At 34.0% G+C, this 20243-nt stretch overlaps 1 protein-coding gene across 1 annotated transcript; it reads right to left on the reverse strand.

Moving 5' to 3' along the window:
* On the reverse strand, window positions 1–15674 carry LOC123538346 (L-threonine dehydratase catabolic TdcB-like). The gene is made up of 14 exons (XM_045322378.2): window positions 13911–15674; window positions 10831–10889; window positions 10504–10600; window positions 9325–9395; window positions 9002–9047; window positions 7122–7307; window positions 6507–6562; window positions 6015–6177; window positions 5442–5532; window positions 4140–4215; window positions 3582–3707; window positions 3145–3312; window positions 2829–2886; window positions 1–1337 (listed from the first exon to the last, which is right to left on the reverse strand). Exons 2-14 carry the CDS (start codon window positions 10866–10868, stop codon window positions 1227–1229), a joined length of 1287 nt encoding a protein of 428 aa, XP_045178313.2. The 5' UTR covers window positions 10869–10889; window positions 13911–15674; the 3' UTR covers window positions 1–1226.
* Window positions 15675–20243: the final 4569 nt, after the last annotated feature.

The following is a 20243-nucleotide window of genomic DNA, read 5'->3' on the forward strand; positions in this document are numbered from 1 at the left end:
GTATATTTTAAGAATTTTTATCACATTATTGGTATAATTATGCTTTAAATGAGGGAATTTCGATTGCCATAAAGTTAACATTATGCCTGATCCTTTAAATCAAAGCTACCAAAAAAAAAGTTTGTCCTTAGGAATCAAATGCAAAGACGTATTACCATGACAACAGGAATAAGGAGGCTTTAGTATCGCTGGCAAACGAAGTGTCATATCCGACGTTTACAAGAACAAGATCAAATCAATGGCATGAGAAAACACTCATATTGTTTTGGATAATGCAAGTTTGAAAACAAAATACATTCCGCAAATAAGTTTGTCATATTTCTTGTAGTCACCGTTACGGCACGGTACGCCACCCTGAAAATTCAATATTATCTATTTTTGATCGAATCTTTTTACTTAGATTTTTTATTTGCAATTGATGTTAAGATAGTCTCTACCCAAAAAAAGTACAAGCAGATTTGCTGAATACCCACAGAAACGACCAGGAATGGCCCACATAAAAAATCGCCAATAGAATAAGTGGTTATGACAGATCAAAGCCGTTTTTAAATATCAAATAAAAGCACTTTTCCTGTATTTTATGTAATCACAGCATAACTAATTAGGACAAACCAAAACAATATCAAATTGTATAATGACAGACAATCTACAGATAAAACAAAGCAGTTTTCAAACAAAGAGCAGCATATGAGTTGCATAAACGTTAATGTAACTATTAGGCTTAATGTACATGTAACTGTGACAGTTTAAGAAATACTATATCATTAACAGACAACATCGGTTAATAAAATTAGCTAGTTATTGCTTTTTCTGCCGATTCCTTTTGTTGTTGTATACACAAAACTCTTAAAGGAATTAAGTTAAACAATAATGTCAAATTAAATATTAACTTGAGGCATGCTCCTTTATTTCTATTGTACAGCTTTTCCTAGTCAAGATTAAATGATATAGGAAGAAATAACTATCCCTTTCATTGTTTTAAACACCAAACTTTTGAATCGCTTAAAATGGCAACAATCTAAAAACGCTTTGAAACAACAAACAATTCATCAACAGTTTTTGGCAAAAAAATATTTTCTTGCCTATTGTCATTTTAAAAGTCATATAAATGTCTATTGAAAATACTTATTAACAAAAGAATATTATTATGTTATGGATAATTTCTGAATAACTAAAACACTTCAGATAAAGAAAAAATCACTTGAACTCTGATTTGCATAGCTCAGTTAATCATATGATGGTCCCCAAATCAGATGGCTATTTGGATAGTGTTTCTTGATAGCATCATGCAACTCTTTGCTGTGTTCGGCATCACGTGTTTCACAGACGACCTTCACCTGTAAAATATCAATTTAGATTTAAAATGTAGAACCAGTTGAACAATAAAAAATATAAAATCATTTTTTAACATGTTGATTATCAATCCGCCACCACCATCCCCAAGGAAGGTTAAGAGGATATGATAATGGTCTTATTCCGTTTGTACCTGAGTCCGTCCGTAACATATTGTCTTCTTAATAACTCAAAAACTATTGAAATGATTTGTTAAATCTTCATAAAATGTCAGAGAACATTGACAGAAATTTCAGTTTTTAAAGAATCTTAACTCTACTCTCCCTGATTTTTAATTATCTCCCATTTTTAAAAATACGTGTCAGGGAACAACTATAACATTATTGCTGATGAAAATTTATTTAAACTGCAAAAAAGATGGAGGATATTAAGTATAAAAGGAAAAGGGCAATGTCTAAGAACCATAACCCTACACTGTCTTATTCTCAAGCATTACGCAACTTCTTTGTCATAAATATTATTCAAGAACTGTTTAAATGGACTTTGTTGATATTATACACAGTGGAACCTAGGAAACTGATAGGAAGTGCGCTGTCAAAGAAGCATACGTCAACTTTGTCCCATTTTTATTTATCTTCCTTTGTTCTTTGTTACTAATATGTTTGTCCGGACAATAACTCAGAAATATTAAGACATTACAGTGGCATTGAGTTCATTGTTTAGGTATTATAACTAGTTTGCTTTGTCTTTACAGAATTATTCACCTTGTTTCTTTCCCTTGTTTGCAGCGCACCTTGAAAAGTTTCGAAGTGTATGCTTTTAAACTGCTTTTAAACTGCTTTGAAACTGCCTACAATGACACAGAACATTGACAATGATCTGACCAGTTCCTCTAACTTACATGCATACGAGTCACCATTACAAAATATTTTCTCTCTTTAGCCGCCTTTTTCAGGAAACATTTGCTTCAGTGTAGGAATGGCCATGACTAATACAGCTCTTGTTTCGTAAGGCATGGTATTGCTTGATTTGCAAAATTATGATGGGCCTTGAGTAGTTCAGTAGGTCTTAATTGGACTCTATTGTTCATTTAAAAGACATAATTATAAGGATCTCAATTTCAATCGATTTTTATTGGTGCTTTCCGTAAAATGAATCACTGGAGTACGGTTAAAGGACATAGAGAAAACTGCCAGATCTGATGATATACGCTGAACACTGCACTGGAATACTCCGAACACTTAAATATGCAAAGCATCGGAATACGTCGAGTACTGAAATACAACGAACATTGGAATATGCCGAACACTGGAATACATAGAGCACTAAAAATCACCGAACACAGGAATGCGCCAATCAGTGGAACACGCCGCAGAGCACTGGAATACAACGAGCGCTGTAATACGCCAAACAATGGAATACGCCGAGCACCGGAAGACGTTGAGTGCTGGTCCCACAACTGCAATCGTTTAGACATGCACGTTCGTTGATATTTACATGCAAATTAGATCAAAGCACTGACACATTTTACTTACCATCACAGAAAATACATCATGTTTCTCCCATGGCCTCTCTTGGAATATGTCCTTGATGCTGGAATAGTTGTGCTTATTTAGATATTTACAGAGATGTTACTTATTGTAAGGAAAGTCTACACTTTCATACGTAATTATACATTGTAGTGAATTATGATAAATATACGTGTGTTTTGTTGGAAATAACATCATTTGTAACTTATCTAGATAAAACTATTAAGTAAAGTTTTCTTGGAATCGGTTACCTCCTGTTATCACTCCATTACTTCCTGTTATTCGTTATTTAAGGAATAAGGAAGGAAAAGAAAGGCCCTACCTGACTCCAAGATCAGCGACTATTTTCGTCAGTTCTGCAATCCCTCCCGGTCTGTCACTGACAGAAACTTTGAATCTGACCAACCTTTCATCTTCAGCCAAAGCTCTCTCAATCACACGATCAAGCACTGTTGTGTCAATGTTACCCCCACTTAAGATTACCACGACTCTAATAGTAAATGAATTTCAAACTATATTGTCTAGGATCTACAGTTCTCATGTTGAAAGGTTCAAAAGCATTAAGAACTATCAATATGGAAGTATTGTTTACGAATCTATTTCTTGATTTTAAGTTGCAAATAAAAGCGGACACAAAATCAAAAGTGCCAAGCATAATATCAGCGACAGAAATTTTGTCTTATGCGTGCATCTCTGATCGATCTATTTTTTTTTTTTCAGTATATATGAATTCTTAAATCTTTCACAAAAATGTATTACTTTTTGCCTTCCAGATCAGGTACAAGTCCTTGAATGATGGCGGCCAAGCCTGCAGCTCCACCGCCCTCCACTACGGCTTTCTCCAACTCTATACACCTCAGGATAGCCAATGCTATACTCTCCTCACTAGCAAAAACAATGAATTCAACATAAATGTGCATTTAACCTACAAAGCATCTTCATTTTAGCGATATTTGAAAAACCTATATTATTTTTCTTTCCTTATTAACACCATTTGCGACTCCACACGGTTCAAAGTATTTCCAAAGATATGAATTTACGATTTGAATACCACTATCGGGATGTTAGAACTACCCGGACAACATTAGCATGTAAGGGCCTTACCAAAGTGTGAAAACTAAAATATACTGATTTGTTTTACTGACACGGGATATATACAATGAATAAGGTTACTTACTTTACGGTGACGATGCGGTCTATAAGTTTACTTACTTTACGGTGACGATGCGGTCTATAAGGTTACTTACTTTACGGTGACAATGCGGTCTATAACGTTACTTACTTTACGGTGACGATGCGGTCTATAAGGTTACTTACTCTACGGTGACGATGCGTTCTATCAATTTATGTGCAGTCTCAAATGAGTTCACTCCGACAGTTGGAACAGCCAGACCTGAATATACAGCAGCCAGAGAAAGACAATACATAACATCGTAATTCTGTATACATGTGACGTTATAATTAATATGTCCGCATTCTTGTCCGGAGTATTTCTCAGCAACCACTGGCTGGGATTTTGCGAAAAGTCATAGGAAGCTTCACTCCAAATAGGATGTCTTCATATTCAGGGTCAGTCGATTTTTCACTGAGTTATTGCCCTTTAATTATTCGATACTACAATACAATAACACTATTTCTTGCCCGGTATATTCCTCTGCAACTTCTGGCTAGCATGTAGCGCAACTTCATAGGAAGCTTCACCCTTAAGAGGAAATAAGCACATTATCTTCATGTTCCGGTCGGATGATTTTTCATTGAGTTATTGCCCTTTTATTATTCAACATTTGAATACCATAGTACCATTTCTTGTCCATTTCACACAATATTTCAAACATCAAATGGGATCCTTTAAAATAATATTAAGAAACTGCCGCCATTCCTTATTTGAAACAGGTATGTCGGCTTATCAGCCTATTCAATAAATAAAATCTGGAAAGTAGATCCCTCGGAAGCACCGATAACAAGGCAAACAGTGAAAATATTCAAGTTTAATGTTTTATGTGCTCTTCAAAGAAAAGGTGATGGAATTTCTTCATGAAATTTCAGTACGCTATCATATGAAATTTCCATACGTTATCAATTCACTTTCAACACTGTCTTTGACTTAAAATGGCTTGATTATTGGATATGTTTTATCGTTATGTAGAACTAATGGGAGTGGCTCATGGCTTTGTGAAAAATGTGTTAGAAATCCAGCGGTACAAATGTTTTCCTGAATTATAATTGAAAAACGTGTTGTCCATATTATCACTTTCAATTTCTTGTTGAGAGACACAAAGCCTAACATATTTTTCCAGTTTTGGGATGTTATATTGTACATGTATTCTGTAATATAAATGGTAGCAATATAAATACAATACAATGATTATAACAACAAAGGTAATTGGTTAAGGGTTGGCGGTTCTTTCATATGTCTAATGGTGCAAAGGGTATTTAAACAAGTTGTAACGGTCTATTGTTTTAGAACTAACGACCCGCGATCCGTAGATCTGCACTCTCCCTATAGAGCTAAGCGGACTGGCTTTTGTAACGGTTTAACGGCAAAATCTAACGGCAAAATATACAATAAATGGTGCCCAAGTACTCATACAAGCGCTGTTATAACATGATAAATATTACCATCAGCAAGTGTAGGAGTTGTCAATGTAAAAGTTGGTTTCCCGGCTTTCATGGCTGCTTGGAAACTGGGACTGTGTTCTGGCTCAACACCCTAATGAAAAATATAAACATTTTAAATTGGTCAACTATATGTCAAAACTGAGGTTTCTTAACTTTAAGATTTTAAATGAACTGAACGTTCTCTGTGTCATTCTATATGCGCCAAATAGGGAAGTGTGTATGTTTGTTGTAAAACTTGTTTTCATAAGTTGAAATTTAAGATATATAATATTCACTCTTCGCATGGAGCACATTAAGTAGTCACTCGTCTCTTTGTATGTAAAAGGAGGGATGTCACCTACATTAAAGATATTTTTAAAGTTGTAACACATTCACATGTAATCTAATGAAATGAAAAAAAGATGAAAAATATATACTAAAAACATTATGAATACACCATATTATAAAAAAGAACAATAAATCTATCAAGCATTTTTGCATCTGACTTCATAATTCTGTCAAGAAATGTAAACAGAAAAGAAAGTGTTTTCAAGAAGATGGTTTCACGTCGAAAACAACCGTATTTAAACGTACTATGATTTTGACATTTGGACATTTTGTCTTGATTGCTAAAGCTGTTCCAGATATCATACCACCTCCACCAATAGGAATTATGCATGCATCAAGGTCAGGTACTTGTTCTACAATCTCCAAGCCAATCGTGCCCTGGCCAGCTATTATATCTTGATGGTCGTATCTGTTTAGACAGTCATGTATCATGTTTGTAAATATTTATTAGTTATTTATTGCAGACCTCGCAGTATATCTTGTAGTCATCAATTCCATATACTCATTAGAATCTGGATGATCTTATCTAATATAGTATTTGTAGCATTACTAAAAATCTTATCAAACATTACTTTTGTATATCAGTTTTATATATTTGGTTACACAAAAGTTTATTGACTGTAATAAACCTTTTATATGGCAATTTGTATCAATGATGTAACAAAAAGCGGTGCAGATGGCTGATTACTAAGATGCCTATATAGATAAATCTTTTAGAAATGTTCAAAAAAGACTAACCCGTTTATGTACATCAGTCCTTTCTCTTGACCCATTTTCAGTGCAATAACTCTGGACTGAAATTTACATAATAGCATACGATTGCACATGTTTCTTCTCGTTGCCGTAAAATTACTTCTTTAAAGAAATGTTGTCAACTTTCAACTATATGATTTTTTTAATTCATTTATTCAAATTAATATTCTAGAGTACATAATCGTTTTATAGTTACACTATTTTCATACTGGATCTACAATATGTGTAAACTGTATATTAAGTCATGAAAATATATGTTTTTTTTTTCTTTTGTTTACTTTTCCAATATTAGTATTCTTTTACCTTTTTCATTAGAAGAAAATATAACACGGAAAATGAAAATTGATCAACAGCAGTATTACAAATAATTTTGTAATATACAGCTTGACAATGAGGGAAATAGCCCGTGATCACAAATCAATGCTGAAGCCTTGTTTAGCATACCTTTTATTTGCCATATTTCTTTTGCTAAATCGTAGCTAAATAAGTACTTTTCTCAAAACTGTGTTGTTTTTTTATCAAAATTTAAAGGTATGAATAGATTTCCTGGAAGCACAGGACCAGAGCAAAATTTACATTACACAGTAACAATCTTCTTACATCGCAAACGTTATCTCCTGAAATTGTGATATTTGCTCCAAATTTCTTACACGCCTTTATTTTCATCAATGGAGCTACTGTTGGCATGACAACAGACACTGGTATCCCGAGACACTTCCCATGATATGACAAAGCTAAAGCATGGTTCCCGGCACTGGCTGCTATTACTCCTTTCTTTTTCTGCGCCTACAAATGATTTCATGCGAGGGTCATTCAAAAATGTGTTCCTCCAAAGGATAATCACTTTTAATTTCTAATTGATTAAGATTCGTACTGTTTTAAAGAAACTTTACTCTAAAAAACAAAATTTTATTATTTCACTATTAACAGATAAAGAGTATTCTACCAGAGACCTTTACAGACAATGATGAAAATTGTATATTGCAAACGAATATGAAATTATTTCGTTGATTTCTGCCAACTTCGCCTTTTCGCTTTGTAGCCCGCGACAAATCAAAAAGGCGAGATTTACGCGGCGCGTTAAAAATCTCACTATTTCGCCTTTTTGCGTTGGAGTTTTTCGCTTGTCGTGTTCTCAGTCTCGCCTTTCCGCCCTAGCGCCCGCGACAAAGCCAAAAGGCGACAACGCGCCAAAACCAAAAATTTCGCCGCGACAAAGCTAAAAGGCGAAGTTGGCAGAAATCAGCCGCCATAGTAAGCGGTACATCCTATTCCATGATTCTTTTTTATGCAGTCTCGTTGCTTTAAGATAGATTCATGATTATTATTATTATTATACCATATTTATATAGCGCCCTTTTCATGATAAACACGTTCAAAGGCGCTTTACATATAGCAAACGCAGCCACACAGAGCGCGAAATTCATCCTCTACTAGTACAGAGCGATCTAACCAGAGGGACAGAGTGAGATAAAGCCCCCAGAACAGATAGAGATAAATCTTTTTTAGATACAGACATGTCCGGCTAAGACAGTCTGGTTCTTTAACGTGCCCGGTGTATAGCACCGATACACGCGTAGCCGTCTTTCCTGGGAAGAACCAGTACAGGCCTCTAAGTTAGGTAGGAGACACTCAAGAGAGCATCTCAGAAATTTCCAGTGCCTGGACCGGGATTCGAGCCCCGGACCTCTGGATTGGCAGTCAATCGTGTTACCACTAGACCACCGGCCCACCTTAAATGGTGTATGGTTACAGGGCATGATTCATTACGTATCCTTTCTAAAATGTATTATTTTCAATTTACCAGTCAACAAAATCAGCGCAAAAAGAATAAAAATGGAGTGACGCCTTTGTTAGGCAGCAGACATCAATGATGTTACTTGAATTTATGTAAGCTTTTGAGTGTACTAAAGAATATTTTACTGCAAGATAATCAATTGTTTTATGAAAACAAAAATACGCGAAAACGTGCCTGCCATGTCACGTGGTAATTATTTGTTTATTAGCATTAGCATATGAATTCGATATGAATGAAAAAATGTCTAACTTTCAGTATTTTATTACTTAGAATATCTTTTAGCCTATAACGACACACAGTGGTTCTTATTTTGCATTTGAACATTTACAAAAAGTTAAAATGTATATGCTAACATGTTTTTAGTTAAAAGTAACTGCAGCAGTAACTGTTCGTTAAAACTTCTTTTAGTGTTATTTACCATTGTATAATCTTCAAAATTTGGACATGCAAAATGTACAAAGGTTATATAACAGTCACATGGATTGCCATCAAAACCTATAATCTTATATAAAGTAGTGAGCGGTCGGATGACTTACCATCCTTACTATCACCATAAGTAATCCTGTAAACACACAAATAGTGTATATCGGTATAAGTAAGCACAACAATTTTACGGGTTTGAAATAAAGCACCAATAAATAAACATGTATTTAAAACAGATGAGATGATTTGTTTTGTATACCGGAGAAAGGTTCAACAGGCTGTTCCTTGCTCCTCTTTCTTTAAAGCTGAAATGATACATCTTTGTATGAGACTTTAATACTTTTAACATTTTATACCGCCATACATACAAGATATAATACAGTATTATGCTAAATATGAACTCCTGCAGAAAACTGTATTTTGGGTCACATGACTTTTTTATACGGTTGCCATTGGCAAGAAAAGCTATATTGTAACTCAACTGGTAGAAAATGTGGATAACGTATTTAGTCATAATTATCGAAAATTTTCCCATTTATTTATCTATTTCAACACCGCCAATAACAAGTGAAACTCCCATACCTTCCCGTGTATTGAAGAAATTCTTTCTTGAAGTAAATTTCCATGTTGAACATGTCAGACATCTGCGAGCGCTGTAAAAGAACATCCTTGCTTGATGCTTTTAACCTTAAGTAGATTTACTGACAAATGGATTCACCTTTTTTAGATTTTACACTACCTCCCACAGGTTGTATTTTCTCTAATTGGAATGGATTCTTAAATGAAACGTTTTATACCTTAAGAATTGTTATGCTGGTTACGCCCTTTTCAATCGATCTATTAAATTCAAGCATTATCATTGCACACTTTTTGTTATTAAATTTCTGTTACAGTTTTAACCTTTTTCTGTAATGTTTTTACGAATGCTCTATCTATACATAAAGGAAGCCGTTATTCAAACTCCCCGATTTCTTTCTCTTGCGTTACACAAAACACAACCATCACAAATTTCACGTGACGATGAAAATCATATGGAAGAATTATACAAATTCATTTTTGGTTGCGGGTTTACCCGCTACCAAAGTTAAGTGTAATTCTGACAATCATATAGCATCTTTATTTGATTCCAAATCACATCCAAAGGATGTTCATGTGCTACACAAAATAGTCCCATTCATGAACAATGCGGATTAATTATCAATGATCAAGCAGTTCTGATTCAATCTGTATCCATTCATAGATTGTTTAAGATTATACAAGATCTATCAATGATAAGGTTTTCCAGCCCATATTTACATCACAAGCTAGGTCAGACAGAGTTCATCTTAGATATGAGCCACATTTGTATTTGTTTTTCATTCATGTATATTTATAGATTGCTATTTAAATAGAAAATAAATCTAGCAAAACCCGCAACCACCAGACATCTCAAGGCTTTGATTATACACTTTTGTTCATGTTCATCGCCTACATTTTGCATATTTCGCAATGTCGTCTCGATAACTAACATCTAAAAGCAAACGAACAAACAATCAATCCTTAAGAATTCTAGTACATGTATACGAAACTATCTGCACTGGAATGAGAGAGCACTTAGTAGGTAATTAGTCATTGGTGGAATCGGGATTTTGTGATGGTTCTCTTTAATGCGGTCACGTGGTCTACATATTATATTCTAACTGCAGGATGACCAAAAATCCCAGAATCCCAGATATATGCTAGGTCTACAATCAAGGTTTGAATAAGCAATATTCTACTCACACGGCATGGCGTTTTTACAACTGCATCCCCAATGGCTTTTTGGGCAGCAACAACCTTTTCAAAGTCTACCGCTATCGGGTGGTCCGGATCGCAGAAACTAAAATAATATTTTGAATTTCAATAAAACATGTCCGTCTTAAGTAAATGTCATGTAGGCCTTCTTGATAAGTCCTTCTTTTTTGCAAAACATATTTTCCTAACTATAACCGGGTTCGTTGGTTTAAAGTTTTATCATCGAAATTAAATCTAGACCGTTTACAAGGTTTTTCAAAGCAGAATTTTAATAAAGTTTAAGACATTTCAAGTCTAAATTTTGAAATTACTCACACATCCATGATCACATTTTCTGCTTCTTGAGTGGACATATTTGGTTCAGTTAGATTTTTCTGGAACAGAGTATAACGATTATCAACGTTATAATGACTCTATAGCAATGTTTAATTTCTGATGTTTAAAATTGAAATCATCCGTGCGTGAAAACGGAGGTTTATATCAGGATTTCTGGTATGCGTCTTTTAACTGCCAGTCCTATCTTTTTTTCTTACAAATTGTTGACATAGGTAACGTCTCAAAACACATAAGGGATGACGTTATGACATAAATAGAAATTTCGAAGTACCACTTTTACCATGGAAAGTCAAAAGCACGGTGATGAAAGTCGAATGCACGTTGATGAAAGTAGAAACTACGACGATGAACCGTAAACTATGTCCAAACAGTGATGAAAGTAGAAACTACGACGATGAAAACACGAAACCACGATGGTGAAAATGCAAAATGATATCGCGTTTTCGTCATCGTGGTTACGTGATTTCGACATTAACCATCATGGTTTCGGTTTTCATCATCGTAGTTTCGTGATTTCGACTTTCGAGGTATGGGGTTCAGGAATAAAATCTCGATGATCCAAAAGGAACTTTAACGCCGTTTTTCAGTATTTCAGTTATGTAACGGTGGACAGTTTACCTTACCAATGTTCCTGGATTCTCCAATATACTAGATATTTTAACATGTCGGACAAAATTCTATCATACACTGGGATATCAGTTAAATTTTCACGGCTACTGCCCTGTGGTATGACATAACATAAGCATATATATAAATCACACTGGCTCTTGAATAATACATTTGACAATTTTAACCACAAAATATCATCGCTGTCGCTGTTATAAAATTCAACATTTTCAAATAAATTGTCTCTAATAAAACACACTGTGGGGAATCACATGATCAAAATAATGTCTAAACCAAAGTTATATTTTGAAGAACATGAATAAAATTTCCTGTCATGATAAGATATTTAAACATAGCCTATCATGTGACTAAGGAAAATTGTTAAATTATCATGTAGTTGACGATAATGATAGATATCCTGTAATTACAAACACTAAGGAAAATAATAAGTATCAGTTTCTTGAAGTGTTCCAGATAATCAGAAGGTGATTGTGATTGAAATCGTTGTAGTTTTAGGATACATGTGTGTTGGCATATGATAGTCTATATTTTAGATTTTTAGCAAAAGATTCTTCAATATTATCCCATATTATTTCTACATTTATTTTGGTTTAGAGATTATTTTGATCATGTGATTCCCCGCAGTGAAACAACAGATTCCTCCAGAGTCCCTTTTAGCATTTGAATATTTGTCAGATCTGTGCAGTGCATGCAAATTAAAACCGGGAAATGTCATATTAGTTAAATCATTCGACCACGTTTCAGTGAAAAATAGTAAGTCGTTATTTTCGAACAGTTCTACAATCTCCTCATGATCAAGTTTATTTGCATTTCGAGTAATTAACCCCTGAATATTTAATAAAACGCAGTTCAATATACTAGACTGACTCTATTGATCATTCTTTACGCTCTGCTGATGATCGCTGGCGTTCCGCTGGTTACATCCGGTTATACAAACCTATATATTTTTGAAAGGTCTTGGTAGTTCTGCATGTTTGATAAACCGGAAAATATTTGTATAACGTCATTTATCCGGATAAAGTAGAATAAAGCCTGGACTCGGTATACGGAAACGAAAATTGTTTCATGACTTAGGATATAGGATATAACCCGCTCTCACTGCACAAAAATGGGCATAAAACTAATTTGAAGACATGTATCAAAATTTTGTCTTACTTTTCCCTCAAGCCGGGAATAATGTATAAAATACAATATAACTGTAAAACATGTCCAAACAGAGATGATACCTACGACATTTTATCTATTTATTTATTTTTATTTTATTTATTTATTCATTTGATGCCCTGTATCGTTGTGTAGTAAAAGAGACTGCGGTCCTTTTGTTTTCTCTAATCCTTTCCAAAAATTTCTATATATATTAACAACAGGCACAAACCAGTTGCACAAAGCATTTTACGTCACCTTAAATGTGTAATGCATGTTTTATGTTCTACTTATTAAATAATCAAGGCCTTCGAGTGGTTTGTCGTCCAATGTATCGATTCCTTCGGATCATATAGTAGTTTAAGATACCGTGAAGCCATATTGTTGTCAGATAAATTTAACTATTTTTCATTACTCGCAGAGAACAACATATCATTGGCCATTACTGCAAAAAGACATTACAGGATTGAAAAGGTTTTGATTACGTATTTGTCAAGGCTCGCTAATGTACATAAAATATAAAGGACTACAACCTTTTTATATGCACGTATGCCTCTTTCGCTTTTATCCCAAGGAAAATACAATTGCACACAGGGTCATTCATATATGAGATAAGAAACTTTCAAAACTTCGTATTATACGAGTAATAGTCTTTATTTTTATGATATCGTCGAATATCTTTCAGTGCAAACAAAAAACAATAATGTTCGAAAATTTATTTTTAAAAAGTCATATATAATTATAATAATATAGTTAAAGTCAAACATTAACTGGTAAGAAATATTTGTTAAAAGCAAATAAAATAAAGCAATAAATAAATGCAAACTAAATGGTACAAGGACCTTAATTTTTCATTGAGCTTCATCTTTTGCGCATTTTGTCGACACGATATTGAGAATCTTTGTTCTCATATAATTACAATGTAAAAAAGTTAAAAGACCCACCAGAACCTAGTGAACTACTTTTTCCTCCCACATGAACGTTATGAAAATCATTTTGACAAAACTGTTATAACACAGCTATACTTCAAGATGACAGGTTACTTCACAACCTATTTGCGAGTCTCTTTTCAACATCGGTAATTGATCAACTAAAGTCAACCATCCAGTACTTGTGCATACTGCTACATTAATTTAATAAAATGAATAGACATTAACCACTTTTTCTTGGCTTTATATATATGGCGCTGTCAATTTGTAACTATATATTTGTTTTTCTTAACACGTTTTTTTTAAAACGTTATTAATTTTGTTCAAATCTGCTACAATGATAAGAGGAATATGTCTTACCGAATTGAATATCCCAGAACTCAATTCTATAAAGAACGTTTAAAAAAATTTCAAATAAATTTCTTTGTATAGAGAGAACAGTGAGTTTTAACTTGTCAAAAGCGCGCATTCAAATGCGCGTTTGCTTGTTTGCAAACTACAAATATTTATCGACCAAACGCTATCTCTTCCTAGAAGCGATAAAGATCTTAGGACAGGGTGACTACCCGAGGTAAAAATGAATTCGTAAATCAATACAGTTTTCGAAAAAAAAAAACTGGACTACGTATTACCAACCGAGTGTATAAATAGTGTTAAAACACTGTTTTGCTATAAATTATTTCGATTTTCTCATATGTTCTTTATTGTATAATTTATATCACATATGATGGAACTGTTTCTTCGCGCAAGCATTGCGCCAATAGTAGGTCTTTATTTAAACACGCCAGGACCGGAAATGGTAATACGTCTTGCGGCAGAGTTCAGTTCGGGCGTAAATTATTGCGAATTATTCAGCAAAGCGAATAACTAACTCAGTATGTGTGTAAATTAATCAACACATTTGTGCAATGTGGCATTTCGTTTAAAACATGTTATTAAGTAAAATATTTCATGAAATTTGAAAGCGCTATTTCTTGATGCGTACATGGCGCTAAATATCACGTTGACGTGACGTCAACATACTATCGTTGTGATGATTAAAGCATTGTTAGTCATATTAGAATAAAATACAAGAGAAATCATCTATTTTATTTTTTGTAATGACGTTATGACACTTTGCTTGAAGTTTTACTAATAACTGGGCATTAAGGACACAGAATAATTAAAACAAGAAATTAACAAGTTTGCTCGATTTCCATGTCAAGATCAAAATGTCTTTCAAAATAGAGATAATATACTGAATGTATTTATTCATAAATCTTTGTTTGCATATTAAGCAATTCAATGTGCAGAGTTTACATTCTTTTTTCTAATATATGAGGGGTTTTTTTTCTTTTATCTACAATAAAATGGGAGTGTGTAACGATTTGCAAGGTTCGTAAATTTTTATTTCAAGGTGAACTCCTACAGCAAACAAAATAAGTTTCGTTCTTGTCATGTAGACACAAAATTGTTTACAGGCACTTGGTTGCGCTGATAAGTTTTCATAAACTGGCTTGTACTGATAGATATTATTTTACAGGCGCTTAGAAATTCCTCAGAAACAAAAGTACCACACGATCGAACTTTTGTCATGCCTTTGTCAAAAATCTTCTTTTTTTCTTGAGTGAACTTTAAAGATTAGAAGATAGGGGTAAATTTCCTGGAAGCAGAGAGCATAGCAAACAAAAACAGGAGTTGTTTCAAATATCTATAAAAATGTAAATGTAAATTATATAAAAGATATAAACGGTAATGGGTAAAGAAAAAGGGGGTGTATGTTCTGGAGCGGAAATACCAAGGACAAATACTCAGTACGGAAAGCCACGTTCCAAAAGAAAAAAATCCTGAGCAACAGAAGTAAAACATGCGCGCGCACAAAATCAACACATACATACACGCATGCGCGCGCGATGTTAAACAGACAGGGAGGACACGGCAGTTGTGAGTTCAAACGGGTATTTGGTGGCACCTAACCTCACTCACCGTAAAAAGGAGAAGGGGCGTAAAAGTGGGGTGGGTGGCTAAGGGAAGTAATACCTCCAATATACTAGATATAACAATTGCGATTGCCCAGAAAAATAAAGAATTTTCAATAATGTTCAAGCTAAAAATAATAAATCATAGTTTCGGAGCATTCTTCCGAAAAAATCGGGTTCGTAAGCAGTCGGAAATCATACTTTCTGTTTGAAATAGGCAAAAGTTTGTTTTTTTATTTGTTGGTTATTCTTGAACATATTCACGACTATTTGGTCAGATCCGATACAGTGGGTCATATTTTTAGTAAATATGAAGTCTCAACTACAAACTCTGGTTTTCATATAATATTCGTTCGGGTTTTAGTAGTGGACCTTTAAGCTGTTACACAAAGTTTGCTAAATAATGCAAAAATGCAAAATAACCAGTTGTAATGCTCCGATCGAGGTAACTATGATCTTTTTCTAAGCATACTGTTTAAAATACGTAAGTGTCAATATCTTACAAAGACATAAAAAATGACGTATGCATAAGCTGTTATTGTGAGATAATTTGGTATGTAATTTTATCTTGCTTGCATTTCTATTGGTCAATAGACGTCACGTGGAGACAGGATATATTCCATATCCTGCTAGTACCTTTCAGATATGAATTTTGATTTAAAAATAAATGACTGCCGCTTTGTTACTTTACAAAATATTAGATAATAGCATGTAAGTAAAGGGTAGTCGGCAAGATAAAATCGTTACACAGCTTGTTGGTGACAGGATACGGGATATACGCTGTCTCGAAAATCCATATAAGGCGAGAGCGAATTTCCTCGATTTCCTCGACAGCGTATATCCCGTATCCTGTCACCAACAAGCAGCGTAACTAATAATATAACCACACTAAAAGCCTGCTGACAATGGACATAACCGATATATAAACCGAAACTATTGAAAAAAAAATTTAGTACAAATAAGGCGGCTAATCAGTGCATACCTCTTATTGCAGTATTATGTGGTTCTATTTTGGGCTTGAAAGCGGCATGCCTCCAGATCGTTCGACAACAAAAAAATAAAAATAAATTTAGATATCTTGAAATAAACGCTATATTTCTTAAGACGGCTTTAAAACTTAATTACTGACAAACTTTATGTCACGGAAACACATGAGAATTTGCTGTTTTTAATACTTTTTACGATGAAAATCGAAAAGCGTTTGTCACGCTTTTACTCCAGGTAAACTGTCTCGATTATAAATATCTATATTTTGAAGTCATTATTCACTACTTGAGCTATACCACTATTGTTTACGACGACGGGAAAATGTCTTTATTGCCGCGGCGGTCCGGGGTTCGATTCCCGACGCGGTCATCTTTTTTTTTTTCTTGATTTGGAACTTTTAAAATATTTTAGAAACAAAAGTTCAGATTCTAATGTTAATAATATGACCAAACTTCAATTTGAAAGAAAGATTATTTTTAGCCAAATCTGGAGGCATGCTGCTTTGAATGCAAAATATACATAGCACGCATGTTTCAATCAAGTCAGCGTAATTATTGTGATATTGATTACGCGATAACACTGCAGATAGAGCAAATATGATTGCATAATAATACAAGCTGTATTTCTTTTTAGCTCACCTGAGCACGAAGTGCTCAAGGTGAGCTTTTGTGATCGCCCTGTGTCCGTCGTCCGTCGTAAGTCGTCCGTCGTCAACAATTTTACTGTTAACACTCTAGAGGTCACAATTTTGGTCCAATCTTGAAAAAACTTGGTCAGAATGTTACCCTCAATAAAATCTTGGACGAGTTCGATATTGAGTCATCTGGAATTCAAAACTAGGTCACCAGGTCAAATCAAAGGAAAAACTTGTTAAAACTCTAGAGGTCACAATTTTGGTCCAATCTTAATTAAACTTGGTCAGAATGTTACTCTCAATAAAATCTTAGACGAGTTTGATACTGAGTTATCAGGGTCAAAAAGTAGATCACCAGGTCAAATCTAAGGAAAAGCTTGTTAACTCTCTATTTATGACTGTATCTTAAAAATTGTCCAAAATGTTAATCTTGATGATCTTTAGGTCAAGTTCAAATCTGGGTCAGGTGGAGTCAAAAACTAGGTCACCAGATTAAATCAAAGGAAAAGCTTCTGAACATTCTATTGGCCACATTCATGGCCATGTCTTAACGAAACTTGGTCAGAATGTTAATCTTGATGATCGTTAGGGCAAGTTCAAATCTGGGTCAGGTGGGGTCAAAAACTAGGTCACCGGGTAAATCAAATGTAAAGCTTGTTAACACTCTCAAATCAAAGGAAAAGCTTCTGAACACTCTAGTGGCCACATTCATGGCCATGTCTTGATAAAACTTGGTCAGAATGTTAATCTTGATGATCTTTAGGTCAAGTTTAAATCTTGGTCAGGTGGGATAAAAAAACTAGGTCACCAGGTCAAATCAGAGGAAAAGCTCCTTAACACTCTAGAGGCCACATTCATGGCCATATCTTAATGAAACTTGGTCAGAGTGTTAATATTGATGATCTTTAAGTTAAATTTAAATCTAGGTCAAGTGAAGTCAGAAACTAGGTCACCAGATCAAATCAAAGGTAAAGCTTGTTAACACTCTAGATGCCACATTTATGTATATATCTTGATGAAACTTGGACAGAAGGTTAACCTTGATGATTTTAAGGTCAAGTTCAAATCTGAGTCAGGTGGGATTAAAACCTTGGTCAAAATGTTAATCTTAATGATATTTAGGTCAAGTCAAAATCTGGATTAGGTGGAATTAAAAAACAAAATCACCAGGTCAAATCAAAGGAAACGCTTTTTAACAATCTAGAAGCCACATTTATGACTGTATCTTCATGAAACTTGGTCAGAATGTTAACCTTGATGATATTTAAGTCAGATTCGAATCTGGGTAATGTGGGATCAAAAACTAGGTCACCAGGTCAAATTAAAGGAAAAACTAGTTAACACTCTAGAGGCCACATTGATGACCATATCTTAATGAAACTTGGTCAGAATGTTAATTTTGATGATCTTTAGGTCAATAGGTCAGGTGAGCGATACAGGGCCTTCATGACCCACTTGTTTAAATCCATGCTTAAACAAAAAAAACAAGCAGTACACAGGTCTGCCATAGTTATTTCGCTCGTACAAGCCTGAAGTGATTCATATGCCTGTCATGTGCATTTAGATGCAATTAAAGCGCACTAATTGCCAAAACATTGAAATATCTTAAGTTACATAAGACTCTAAATTTTATTATCAAAATCTGATGAAGCAGCTGTCCAAATAGATGTTGTGCATAAATACAATTTTAGAAAAGCATGGTCAGTAAAATTGCAAATATAACGAAATGTTTGATTTAATCATAATTTCTATGTGATCGACAAAAGCATTTTTTATTGACTACCATATACAATTACACTAAGGGAAACAACTTGTTAATATACTGACATTATTAAATCGACTTGATTCATCAGTAAATAATGATCATAAAATAAACTTGTAACAAATGGTGGTGAACGAAGAACAGTCTTACCAACAAATTTACATTTTATACGCACATTAACCGTGGTGTTGACCGATACTACTATCCCGTACAATTTGATACTTCAAATGTTCTAAAAATGGTGTTCCCGTTTGAAAATTCCATTTATAAAAAATAAGCATAAACAATTTTAAGATTGTCGAAAACGGTGTTAAACTTAGTTATGCGAACTTTCAGCACTACAAAATTATTATAAATGCGTCTAAATGAAGATATGTAACAGGTCTTTGAAAAAGATGTATTTTCAGAAACTGTGAACTGTCCGCAAATGTAGTCCCTTCATGCAGACTTTTCAACAAATCAAGGCATATATCAGGAAACTGACAATACTATTGGAATATAATATGCCTGCTTTACATGGTGTTCAGTTTTCATGTAAACAACTCTTTCTTTTAACGATTTAGTGATTTTCTAATTCCTCTTAAAGTATGCCCAACGTTAAGTTAGTGTGTAATGAAAGTCCTATCAAAATATCTCATGAATAAAAAGCCAAAGACTGTAAGGGCATGTTTTAAGATGCTTTAAATGAGGGAATCTAAAGTTTGTTCTATGGAATCAAATGCAAGGATGATTAACCATGACAATAGAGATAGGGAGGTTTAAGTATCTCTAGCAAAAGAAGTGTCATCTCCGACGTTTACGAGAACAACCTGTCTCACACGTTATTTGAAGGAGAAAACACTCGTATTGTTTCGGATAATGCAAGTTTGAAAAAAAATCATTCCGCAAATAATTTTATGTCATATTTCTCTAAAGAGGTTGCGTGAAAAAAATAGCGGTTTTTTACCGACTTTTGGTACGTAAACTTTGTGTTTGCAATTGATGCTAGAATTGTGTGAGATGACAAAACAATAAAGTGTTTAAAATGTAGCCACAGCTACGGCCCGGAACGCCACCCTAAAAAAACCCATATATCTCTATTTTTGACAATGTTCTTTGACCTAGATTATTTATTTGCAATTGATGTTAAGATTTCCTATTCCAAAAAGTACAAGAAGACTTTGCTGAATGCCCACAGAAACGACAAGGAACGGCACACATAAAATCGTCAGTAGAATAAGTGATTATAGCATATCAAAGCCATTTTTAAACATCAAATAAAAGCTTTTTTTTTTTCTTTTATCCTTTTATCACAGCACAGTCTTTTATGTTGTCACAGCACAATTAATTAGGACAAATCAAAACAATATCAA

This window comes from Mercenaria mercenaria, chromosome 18 (assembly GCF_021730395.1).
Source record: "Mercenaria mercenaria strain notata chromosome 18, MADL_Memer_1, whole genome shotgun sequence".
In the NCBI taxonomy this organism is placed as follows: domain Eukaryota; kingdom Metazoa; phylum Mollusca; class Bivalvia; order Venerida; family Veneridae; genus Mercenaria; species Mercenaria mercenaria.